At 36.2% G+C, this 13,072-nt stretch overlaps 1 protein-coding gene across 1 annotated transcript; it reads right to left on the bottom strand.

The window, feature by feature from the left end:
• Positions 1–1,477: 1,477 nt before the first annotated feature.
• On the bottom strand, positions 1,478–5,834 carry LOC307000715 (uncharacterized protein). Its single transcript, XM_079616500.1, has 2 exons — positions 5,723–5,834; positions 1,478–2,517 (listed from the first exon to the last, which is right to left on the bottom strand). Exons 1-2 carry the CDS (start codon positions 5,738–5,740, stop codon positions 1,861–1,863), a joined length of 675 nt encoding a protein of 224 aa, XP_079472626.1. The 5' UTR covers positions 5,741–5,834; the 3' UTR covers positions 1,478–1,860.
• Positions 5,835–13,072: the final 7,238 nt, after the last annotated feature.

The following is a 13,072-nucleotide window of genomic DNA, read 5'->3' as shown; positions in this document are numbered from 1 at the left end:
CATTTCTTATCTCTGTCTTACTCCTGTTGACTTCATCTGCCCCATGGTTTGTAGAAATTAATACTGTAGGATAACATTAGATCTGACATGGAGAAATCTATAACAAAACATCTGAAGGTATTATTTTTTGGGGGGAAATGGCATTTACCTTTTCTTTACATGGTCGGTGTGCTAAAGCAGTGTTTGTATAATGAGAGCTCAAGAGGGAGGAAAGCTTCCAGCCACCTTATCAGCTGACCTTCATGATACACACATTCCTATGAGAATTCACATACACTACAAGTGTCTATTTATAAATGAAATGTTAAGTTAAATGTACATTTTAAGTGTTTTTATTTTAATTCATTTTTTATGAATTATTATTTCTTCTGAAAATCACATTATCAAGTAATTTAAAGATACACAACATGTAACTTTAGATCAAAATTAACAAAATTTGAATAATTAATATAATTAGTTACATAATCCTTCCAAAACGTGTTTTTGTCTTACCCTGATTCACTATGTGAAAGGTGTTCTATGTACGTTTTTGACTAATAATGCATAAAAATACCATAATATGTTTGCAGATATTTAGGAAACATGCTGTGTTTACATACTCGTTTAGCTGAAAAACAATGCTGCAGTCCGTTATTTTACTTTGAAATGTGCGTTCAGTGTCTGAATGTCTTTTTTTTTTTTTTTTTTTTTTTTTTTTTTGGTCTGTGCCAATTTTCCCTATTTTGAATTTGGACTGCAGTGCCCGTTTCAACCACTAGCTGTCAATCTTACATACTGCACCTTTAAGCCAATTATAAGTGTTTATATTTTAGGGTTGACTGGGGTGTTTTCCCAGAAAAATTGCGTACACACGTCACTTGCCCGTGCGTGTCTCGTCATATCCGTGGATAGAGTAAGTTTCTCCGGCTACTGAGAGTGGCAGAGGTTAACGAGCATGGATGATTGGTTATAATGGAGCAGCTGAATCTCAAAACCTCCAGAGAATCGTTTTGAACAAACGCCGAACAGAGGAGAGTCTGTCAAAAAGAGACAGAGCTCTTAATAAAATAAGAATCAACATCGGCTTGCCTTTTGGAGATGGTGAGAACGGAGAGATTTGAAATGTTGTAAAAGCGAGCAGAGATGGCATTACTCAACAGGTGAGTAAGGTATTTTATTGAACAGATACATGTAATTGCCATGTAGCTCTCTAACAACGTTTACTGTAAATCATTATCTATTTTGAAGGGTCATATTCAGAGTCACGCAAAGCCGAAGCACAACCAAAACAATGTTCTTCCGCAAATGGCTTTTTTTTTTTTTTTTTTTACCATTAGCTAGAGGTTAAAAGCCGCTATTACACAGTGTACCTTTTATTTATGTCTACTAATCAACATTATGAGTGATTTTTCATTTTAATTCTTTAAAAAATGTTTGTGATAATCTACATTATGCCTTAAATGCTGTAGATTGAACTCGGAAAATGTAAGATATTTATCACTTATTTAGCTCTAGTGGTGGCAGAGTGGTTGAACAAGCATCTCTACGTGTCCTTCTTTTGCATCAAATACCCAAACAAGACTACAGTCTTCTCTTTTGCTTCCCCTTATTCACAACCAACAGAAACAAAGTGACTCAACATCCAAAAATCGCGTGTATTTATGTTAAAATGCACAAAAAAAGGTTACATGTTTACTTGGACTAGTTCAGACCGTAGATGCGCACATAGCTAACCACACAAATCTTTTACTGTCAGTGAAGCTAATCTAACTACTAAATCAAACGCGAACTGCTTCTAGCTGGTTTCCCTCATGCGTTCAGTCGGTTGCTTCAGCTGAACATCTTAGAGACTCCCTCCCAACTTTTCCTCATGAAATGATTTCAGAGTATAGTACAGCTACAGACACAGTTTCGAGATGGTGTATCGGTATCTACAGTGACACTCACACTACTTATATTTTCACAATCTATTTTCACCATCTGATACGCAGGCAAAGCTGGCTGATGAGATGTTTCATCCTGATACCCAAGCCTCTGCAGAAAGTCCTCTAGATCTTGATATGATTGGATGATCTTCAGGAGGCTCCTGGAGATGTGAAATGTGGCGTATGGATCATAATTTGACTGATCATTGTGCGTGGTCAGGTAAATTTTCCCAAACTTCATCATATGTCCGTGATCAGTGACGATGATGCGGTCCGCGTTGCTTACGTCATGCCAGCTGGTGTTGTGTTTCTTGATGTAGTCCGGCAGCATATCAGCTCCTGGTGAATTCAGATTGCCCAGCAAATAGTAGTGAAAGTTCACATCTGGAAGAAGTTTCTCTTTACGTTTGGTGTATCTGTTCTCAAAGAGGTGAAAGCCAAAGACTCCCTTCGCCGGGTCACACGCCAGGAACATGTCGCCATCGTCATTAACCCATATACAGTTCTTAGCAAACCAGTACAAGAGCTTGAGTCCATGTCTGGGCCAAGGCTGACCAAATCCACACTCATTTAGGTCACTTATAGTTGTGATTTTTTCCGGCATGGTCTTCATCTGAGGGAGAGATGAAGATCAGATGACACATTTACTTGTTTTTATCCGTGCTCTCATTGTACCCGTTACAGAGCTTGGCTTGACCTTAAAACAGGCAGACATATTAGGGATCACTTTCTGCTTTTTGCATTACCACACAAAAAATATTTATAAAAAAAATATTTTTTTTTATGTGCTATTTCTTTCATCTGTCTCCAATTAGAAGTGTGATCAATAATATCTACAAATAGCTTATATTTTTTACAATTAGTTCTGTAATAGAAAATTTTATTTAGAAGTGTTTTTTACTTATAGTGTGTTTCATTAGAAGTGTTTTATTTCTTATCAGTATTCTTACTAATGGTGTTAAATAATTTTCTCTTTATCCATACGTTTTATTTTGTTATAATCAAAATAAGCTATGCATATTGAAATAAAAAGAGTTTAACCCAAGCTATTAGAAATGCATAAGTAAAGATAAGCTTTCAGGAACAAAATGTTATAGAAGGCGAAGTAGAAGGGACTATGCGTACTCCAAGTGACCCTCTGTGTACTTCAAGTGTGAAAATTATGTGCGCAGCTTTGATCGAGCAAGAGATATGCAATAAGTGTGAATTCGAGCAGCAGCTAAGAACAGGAAACTTTTGCAGACATGACATTGTTCTGACCAGTTAGAATTTATGTTAGACAAGAGATCTTGAACAAAGACGTTTCCTTTTAAGGTAAACCAAGGCAATCTTTTTGAAACAGATGCAGCCTATTCAGGATGTGTTAAGAGTATATAACCTTGGTCAAAGGGACTAACCCGCACCTTCTCATATCAGATGCTGTCTGTATTTGAATGCCTATTTCATGCATGAAATAAAGCACATTTGTTTAATCTTATAATTTCTATAATTTCGCAATTTAAAGGTTTTGAAGTAGGTGTTTTAACATTCAACACAAATGCTTGATAAAACTTAACCGTAGTATTATGTTCGAATTCTGGGTAAAAAATTTATGCTGGAGGTCAAATTGACCCTAACTGACTGGCATTCCTCTATTTATCGGGTCGGACTCAGTTCGTCCAAATTAAAAAATTTAAATCACGAATATCTCAGATTACTAATGGCGTGCCTCAGGGCTCAGTTTTGGGCCATCTTCTATTTATTATTTATCTATTGCCTTAGGAACACCGTTAATTGAGCACATTACTCCAGTTTTAAGGCAACTCCATTGGCTTCCAGTTAGATATTGGATTCAATTTAAGATTTTACTTTTCACTTATAACACTCTCCATAATCTAGCACCTTCATACTTGCGTGAACTTCTTCATGTGTATTCACCTACCCGGTCTCTCAGGTCTTCTGCTTCTACGACTCTAGTTAAACCATCTGTACGTTTGACTACTATGGGATGTAGAGCTTTTAGTTTTACTGCTCCAAGTCTTTGGAAAAACTTACCTCAAGACATACATAATAGTTCTAGTCTTTCAAGTTTTTAAATCATGTCTTAAAACTCATTCTGATTGATATAGCTTTTGTGTATGACTGTATTATTATTATTTTTTTCATTTATTGTTCTTATTATTTGTAAGGTGTCCTTGAGTGTCTTGAAAGGCACCCATAAATAAAATGAATTATTTATTGTTAATTGGATTCAATACTATACAATCACGAAAAATCACAATATGAATTATTATTTTTTTAAATCAGGTAAAAACAGTTGTTAATACTTTAATATTAACACTATTCACACATTACAACAAAAATAAACAGAGAACAAATTATTTTTACTGGATTTAACAACTTTTTTTTAACCATTTGTTTAAAAAAATATATGCATATCATAAACCGTATTGTAACTATTTTTTACATTTTTTTTAATTACGTTTGAATTTAAAAGTTTTTATTTTTTAAACCGTAGCATGACGCTAGCAATGCCAAAATCATGCGTTTGATTCTTAGCAAAATTTAAAAATTTCTGTGTACGTTTCATTGGGTAAATGTGTCTGCCAAATTCATAAATGTACATTTAAATACCTTGAGAGGGTAATTGAAAACGGACATAAAAAAAAGGCATCCATTTTTTTATTTTACTTTGGGTCTGTACAGCTGTGTAACCATTAAATTGCGTCAAATTTTGTACACGTACACGTTCCACAACACTTCATAGTTTCAAAAGTTTGCAGGCATGTTCATGACCTTAAATGAGAAAGTGACACAAAATTTTAAAACATATCCTATAGGTTAACCAGTATTTAACTCAATTTTGTGTCGAAGGTCACATAACACAAGGGTTAACCCTGTAATGCCTGAGATATTAAATAATAGTAAGTATTTAAATGAAACATGCAATTTTTTAAACTTTAAAAGAAAAGTTTTATGTTGAGTGTCATATTTGATACATCAGCTTGTATGGCTCATATGATATGATATAGGAGGATATGAAGCTCCTACTCCTCAAAACACCTCAATTTTATTCAGAGGACCAAACAGACCCAAAAATGCAATTCTGTATGGTTGCTGATATTTATATGGCCAAAAAGTAAGATGAAATTATGATAGCTTGTAACAGACGGCTTATCTGTTCTGTTCTACCAAAATGCAAGTTATTTAAATACTTAGTTTTATGATCAAAGTGCTGTAGTTTTAATTGTGGGAGGCAAAAATAATGCAATTCAATGCAATACAAATACACGTTCCTCAAAAGCTCGATCACATTTTAACATGATTTAAACCTAAGTTGCTTTCAGTCCAGTTACTGATCATGAAATATTACTAACAATATAAAAGTTTTTCTTACGTCTACTTGATATAAATCATTAAAGAAGTCATGTCCTTGCTTGAGATCGAAGAGGAAGTAGGTTATAAAAGGCGTGCTAAAAAATATAAACTATCATTTAAACGACAGTGGGCATGTAGAAGATTGTGTGCAACAGGATCTTCAAAGTTTTGATCGTGTCGATATTTTAGAGGCCTTAGAAATGTGCAAATCAGATATGACACAGTAGGGCTTTATAGGGTTAATTTGAATCAAAAGATTATATACATAATATACCCCGGCTCATATCTTTCTTTATAAACCGAGAGCTTACTGTCGACAGTACCGTATTTCGTGCACTTACAATTCATGATCACACATGACCGATCTTTCAAGAATCAAATAGCAAAAGTTTAGTCACAACTGAAATAATTATTTGAGTGTGGACAAAAAGATAAAGAATAAAGCCCAAAGGTGACTGTACCTTTTTTTGATTAACCATAGTTATCTTCTGGAGAAATCTCCTGCTGTTTTCCCCCTGAACAGTAGTGAATGAGAGGAAGAAGAGAAGCTCAATGTGCAGTGCAAAATGTAAGAGAATGTAATTTGGGGTGTTATGGGGGCGGAGCCTCCTCGCTTATCTATACACCCCCTTCTTCCTACTCCCTCTTCAATCCACTGACTCAAGTCACTGGAAGGTCACTAAGAATATCTATATATACTATATAGTTGTTTTTTCCTTGTAGGGCTGAGCAAATGTGGGCAGAACTCTTTACTGCCCTAATACTTCAAAAATCCTTTTAAAGGTATACATGTGAATTAAACGTGGCACAAAGGCCTTTCTCATTACAGTATGCTAATGCCTAGTGCAAGGGATTACATCAATATGCTGATTGAGGACTGTTGGGACACTCCAGGTACAGGATGGTTCTGTTGGGAGAGACGGAGTCATTTACACCTCAATGACACATCTGTAGTACCGTTTGCTTCACAGGACATATGCTTTCAACTACTGTACTGTTTATTTACTAGTGTGTTCTAATATGTAACTATGTCACGTTTGGTCTCATCTGACAACTTATAAACTGAAATGAATGGTGGTGTACTTAAGAGATAATAAAGTATCCTAATGTACAATCTAGGTACTATTGCTTAAACATGCATTGAGGAGAATGTTAATGTTCTTCTCCCCCTCTTGATCACCAGCCATTTGCCTCATCTTTTGGTTTCCTGTAGGTTGGTTACGGTGTTGGTATTCCACTCATGTTTAACAATGCTTTGCTCAGGGTATAAGAAGGAAAGGTAACTGTTGATCTTGGAGAAAGGCTTTAACCCTAACTTTAATAGTATGAGGTGCGTAACCTCTGTTGTGGCAAAAATTCATCAAACAAACATCACTGTGTAAGGGAGACTCAGAGTCAAATTATAAAATAGAAGTATTTATTCTTGCAAGAATAGCAGCAGTCTAATACACAGTTGTTACCCTGTGCAGAAGAGTGACACACCCCCAGACAGACTCAACCACCTTTTTATCCTAATCTCCAAGGTCTTCTTCCCCCCCAGAGCCTTCCTCCCAGTAGATTTCCATCCAGTAGTTTTCCATAGACAAAGAAGCCATAACACTAGTTTAGATTCGTCACTAGTTGGCCCATAAGCCCTCCTTCACCAAACGGCCTTCTGACATTCTAGGTCAGAGGTCCTTGTTCGTCTGTTCTCTGGAGTGTCTCTCCCTTCTGCCTCCCCAGGTACATAAACATCATCTTCTCTCACTACAAGTGAGAGACACACATGTGACATTCTTTGAATCATCTATATTTTACTAAAGATCAATGAATATCATAAAACTTCCACCACACCTCATACTATGAGAAAGGCTTTAACCCCGCCACTCCCGCACACCGGTGCGTAACCTCATACTATGAGAAAGGCTTTAACCCCGCCACTCCCGTACCGGTGCGTAACCTCATACTATGAGAAAGGCTTTAACCCCGCCACTCCCGTACCGGTGCGTAACCTCATACTATGAGAGAGGCTTTTACGGCCTCGTTTGCACAACAGTGCATTATTTGTTACAATTAAGTTTTCTATACAGTATGCTGTTCCATTCTACGGTCTGTATATTTAAACATGTTACTTAATAAATAACTTTGCCTGCTTTAAAGGTTTTGAGAATCTTTCCTTTTATCACTGATTATGTGAAAACTAAAGCTGAATCTAAACGTTCAGGTTAAATCATACGTTTTCCTAATAGTTCTAAGAAAGACCTTTACCTTTAAAGAATAACAACAACTTTAATGGAGTCAGATTAATTATATTAGAGTCAGATAAATATTTGAACACGTCATCCTTCAACTGCCTTTTGTTCCCAATGATTGGTTCAAAATAGCAGCGTAAGTTTCCAGCCTTACACCTTCATGTTTGGTATCAGTTTTAAATGTCTCAGTGCGGTTGGTAATATGGTCTCAGTTTCACCGCTGTCCCTATGAGAGAGATTGACAGCTCAATTCTGTTCTCCTGGTGTTGGGTTGTGTCCATTCTAAAGATCTGATAATTGTGGCAACACATTTCCAACAATATTTGTGTAGTAAATATTTACCACTCTTTTGTTCTGGTCTTGGTATTTAAGGGAAAGTGGCAGAACAGTCAGGGGGATTCTGTAACCAGAAAACCCCCACGCAGGACTGTGTCCGTTTCCTGAGTCCTGCACTCAGAACACACTCACACACCACTGTTTTTCTGTCTCCTCCCCCTTCACATCTGTCACAATCATTTTAATTTATACTTTACCTTTGCAGTTTAAATAAACCACACATCTCAAATAGCCTACTTCAACAGGTTATCTTGCTTTATTATGAATTTCTTAAATAACCGAACTTCAACAACATAAGGGCAGATCCTTTGAGCGCAACTGATGACGCTGTGATGTGACGCTCGGCTGATCAAGAATATTCCAATGTATGAATAAGCTTTTCCTTTCTTTTCCTCCTTTTCTTTCCTGTGTTTGATCTCATGTTCTGTCTTGGCAAGAAAACCGGTCTTACATGGGCTACTGGACAGCACTCAATTGAACATAAAATAAAGAGGTCATGTGACAAAAATCCAGTTTTAAGTACACAATGCTCCCTAATCAGTAATAGACGGTGGGCCGAAAGCGTTTTTCGTGTTGTTGATCGATCTCCATCGTTAGAGTATACGCTTCTTTTATGTACGATAGTAAGTAATTATATGTAGTCAAATTAAATTTGTTGGCAATTCTGGTTTGATCATATATTTTCACAAACGTATGTTTTGATTGTCAATCTTCTTAGGCAAATCGCGGGACAACTCTAGTAGCTGAACCAATCGGATTGTAGTTTTTAACGTCATTAAAAATACTAACCAATCGCAGACGGCCAGATTAGGACCCCGAAATAAGTGACATAGCGTTAATGTTATATTGTAGGCCTATTTTTTATACATCTAACATAAATATGACAGTTTATCTTGGATATGGAGTGTTGTGTGTATGTTACTAGCTGTACATGAATGAATGAATGAATTACTAATTCTATAGAGAAACTAATTTATTTCGAGCAATATATAATGACACATAACAAAGGCAAGAAGCATTTTGATTAATCTAAGTTAAATTCGCCATAATTAACAACATAAATCCATCTATTGCTCGAAACCGAGTGGGTAGAAGTCAGACTTATTTAAACCTTCCCCGGTTAGTTAGAAAAAAAGAAAAACAAACGGTAGCTGCTTCCTTAATTATTAACATTATCATAACACTCAATTACAATTTTATATATACACATGAGAAAAACATGTTAAAACAGAAGTTAACGAAATAATAATACCAACAATTGTAATCAAACACCTACAAGGTAGGATAATACATGAATACATCAATTATAGTAATACCAACAATGGTAATCAGAATATCATCAAGGCAATAACACTGCCTATGAATACATGCATACATCACCAGACGATTAAGCCTTCTTGTACTGTGACATCAACAAACATCATACCCTTTTTAGTAACAAGTTGGATCAAGTTTGTACAATATTCTTTAGAGTGGGTAAATTTAAATTCAAAAGAAAGCCAAATGTGAAAGCTGTGAAAAAATATGAAATCACAGAGGGCCCAGATGTGCCAATTAATGTTGGCTACCAAAGAGAATGCTACATGCAGTATGCTAACAAAAGAAATATTCAGAGCCAGCAAGAAGAAAAAGACAGTACAGGAAGTTTTGTAAAGCAGCTTTATAGTGGTTAGGTGTAGTTGTTTGACCTCATACATTTGGATAAATCATGGTATAAATGCTAAGAATCCTTTTTAACCCCAATCATAAATTATTGATATTTACATCTCAGAAATAGTGAAAAATCATACAGATATAATTATATAATGTAATAACATATATTAAGTTAATTATATATTTATTCTTATAAAAGTTGAATATGTATTATCTTAGCCTGATTACCTTTGTAACTAAATGACAATTCAACTATTTGGTCAAGCAGGCTTTAGTAGTAGTAATATAATGGTAGAACATTTAACATATCATATTAACAATAAATAGATCCCTCCGAAACTATGCACAAAAAATAAACCCTGCCAGGCCAGACCATGGATGTATTACCGCAGTCCTGAAGTGCCAACTAGCCTCTCCCCTGTGAAGGATCCCTTTACCACTTTACAATAAACTATTAAAATGTCTCCTTGCTATATTTGACATTTATAATCATTACTTTTGCCGGTTCTTTGTGACAGCTTTTAGGTGCTTTATTGACAGCGCCACCCTTACATGTTACATGAACCAAACTTCACCACTGCATCAACACTGAAAACGGAGATTTTTATTTATTTATTTTTTATCCAAAATAAAATCGTGATACGAACCGAATCGTGGGTCAAAAATCGTGATACGAACCGAATCGTGGGTTTGGTGTATCGTTACAGCCCTACTAGCAACCCTAAAAAAGTGGTGGGTACAAAATTACTCATGACGAAATCTGGTGGATACGCATCCCCACCGAAATCGACGCCTATGGAAAATGGTTTTATCAGACCATTAAAAACAAAGGGCATTTTCGTTGTTTCAGCAGAATATATGTGTCAGGGCTTAGTCAGATCAGGTCAAGAAGATGTCTCACAGCAGGGCTGAGGATCTGGGATTACCTGGGGAAACACATTAGCAGAGTTGTAGTAGTGTAGTAAAATTATTGGTTCATGGCCTAATAAATGAAGATTTACATTTATTAGACACTTACAAAAAACAAAAACAAAAAAAAACTAGAGTAACTAGATGAGCCCTGATTAAAATGCATACAGTAATCACACCTTGTGTCAATATGAATATTAATATGAAATATATATACACACACACACACAAAGTTTGTTTCTCAAAATTGGGGCAATTTTTTAATTTCTGTCCCCCTTAGACACAGGTTGTAAAACTATAAAGTTGGAAGCATTACTACTACAATCCATGCAGTCATCACATTTTTCTGTTTTTTTTTATTTATTTAATTTTTAAATTAATTTAGTTTTAATTACTTTGTTGTTGTTTGATGATAAAATGTATAACATTAAGGATACATATTGTAATGTAATGTTATTTAATACATGTTATCTCTTCCATGCCTAGCTAGTAACCTTAGGTTGTCTGTAGTTGATGTAATCGTATGTAGCTAGCTAATAACGTTACATATTATCTCCATGACTAGCTATTAGTTGATGCAAGTTAGCTAGTAGATGTAAACTTATATGATAAATGTTATCTTTCCCACTTTAATCTCTGTGTAGTAATCATCTTTCATATCCTAATTTACGGCACTACAGACTGATAGAATAACTGTTAACGTTAACATGCACTGCTAAAATTACATCTAACACCTTAGCTCTGTATCTCCTCAAAACAAATGTTTTCTTCTCTGTGATCTGTATGTCATTTCTAACAAGTGTAACATTAACTTAACGTTACCTGTAAATACAAACATAAAACGGAATAACGTTATATGTTAACCGTTTAACGTTACAGAGTTCATGTACTAAGCTAACAATAGCTAACTTATATAAAACAGGTATAAACAGCAGTATTTACCGGAGCCATTACACCTGTAATCTTGGATGCCGCTGTTAATGTTTCTCGACTTCAGATAAGACACTATATTTTGAACGAATATTATTGGCAGACGTTAGTCACGTGACGATAGAATTCGTTTTTTGATTGGTTAGATGTATAGTATTCCCTCGCGTTTGCCTAATCCGTTTATTAAACGTAAATTTAGTTTTCAAAAAACGATGATCAACTTGACACTGCCAACAAACGGATACGTGTTCAGAAAAATGTTTTTTAGTTTATGTGAAAAAAGCAGCTACTCTATCCTCGAGGATCTATCATTTCAAAAACTAGAGCAGATAGCCGCGTTCGGCCCACCGTCTATAAGTTTTTCTAAATAAACCACCTCCACAAAACAGTTAGAGGAAGTCTGAAAATGTTCAGTGTTTATAGGTGAACTTTAAATGCATCACTCACCAAAAAGCCACCCATTGCGCACCCTCATCCCAATCATGCTGTTTGTAAGGATTTATGAATCATGGGTTGACCCAGGCCACCTTTTCACAATTTTTGTCAGGCACATATTATCTGAACATTTATTGAATGGAAATGTATTCGATTCACATATGCAAATTCTTCTTCAGATGGCGCCTTTATAGCAATGTGTGTGCAGTCGATCGCTCCGATTACATTAGGAAGACCGGCTATAGCTGAAAACTGCGCTTTAATGGTAAATGGATGGCATTTATATAGCGCTTTCACAGACCCAATGGCCACCAAAGCGCTTTACATATTGCCTCACATTCATCCATTCATACACCGACGGCGGTGTCAGCCATGCAAGGCGCCATCCAGGTTGTCGGGAGCAGCTGGGGTTAGGTGTCTTGCTCATGGACACCTCGACACTTGGTCAGGTGGAACACGTGAATTGGATGGTTAAACAGCCTGTTCTTGTGATATTGGTTACTTTCCCCGCTCCCCCCAGCGTTCCCAGGCGGAAAACCAACCTTGCAACTTGGGGACTACCGTCCCGGCAAGATAGAAATTGGAAGTCAGGTAGGCCTATACATTTCTTGTTTTCTCACATTCAAATTTGTGATTGTGTTAAACCCAAGCGTGCCACACGAGTCCTGAAAAGTGAAGCCAAATCGTCCCCAGGTGACTGATGCAGTCATAAACCCTGCCATTTCCATGTAATGTACTGAACGTGACAAACTAAACAATCAAATTACACTTCAAATAATTTTTTTCCAAAGATGATTTCTGTCATTTTAGGTCGTTTTCTATCACATTGATGTTAGTTCAAGTGTTCGTTCTTTAAATAAGTTTGGTTTTAGTTTTGTTATTTGATGCTATAAAAACGGGGATGTGACGTCATGATTGACAGCTTCTCTGAGTGAAGTTGTCACTGATGCTGCACCACTTTTTTCAGGACCTTCGGGAGGAGATTGGAGCTTAAACTTTAATATCTACAGGTGCTACTCAATATCCCTCCTTGTTTCCTCGCTCCTCGTGTAAACAGGGCCTAAAACTCAGAGTTTGTTCATGCAACAGGCCACTGGTGTTCACATCCGTCTCTTTTGTCCACTTTCAACCACCTCTGTCCTGATTTCTTCGAGGGGAGGGTTATGTGTTATGTGACAAAATACGCTTGCGAGACGACAGAAAAACACACGGAGAGCAGCTGCTTTAATTTCTGCTCTGACAGTCGCAAAACCAGCTGAACGATTTGAGTGTGCATGTGTGTTAGAAATCAGGAATGGAGAGACAACATTGTGTTTG

This window comes from Phoxinus phoxinus (genome assembly GCF_949152265.1).
Source record: "Phoxinus phoxinus genome assembly, chromosome: 6".
In the NCBI taxonomy this organism is placed as follows: Eukaryota; Metazoa; Chordata; class Actinopteri; order Cypriniformes; family Leuciscidae; genus Phoxinus; species Phoxinus phoxinus.
Note: the sequence above shows the minus strand (reverse complement) of the source record. Positions and strands in the feature narration are given on the sequence as shown.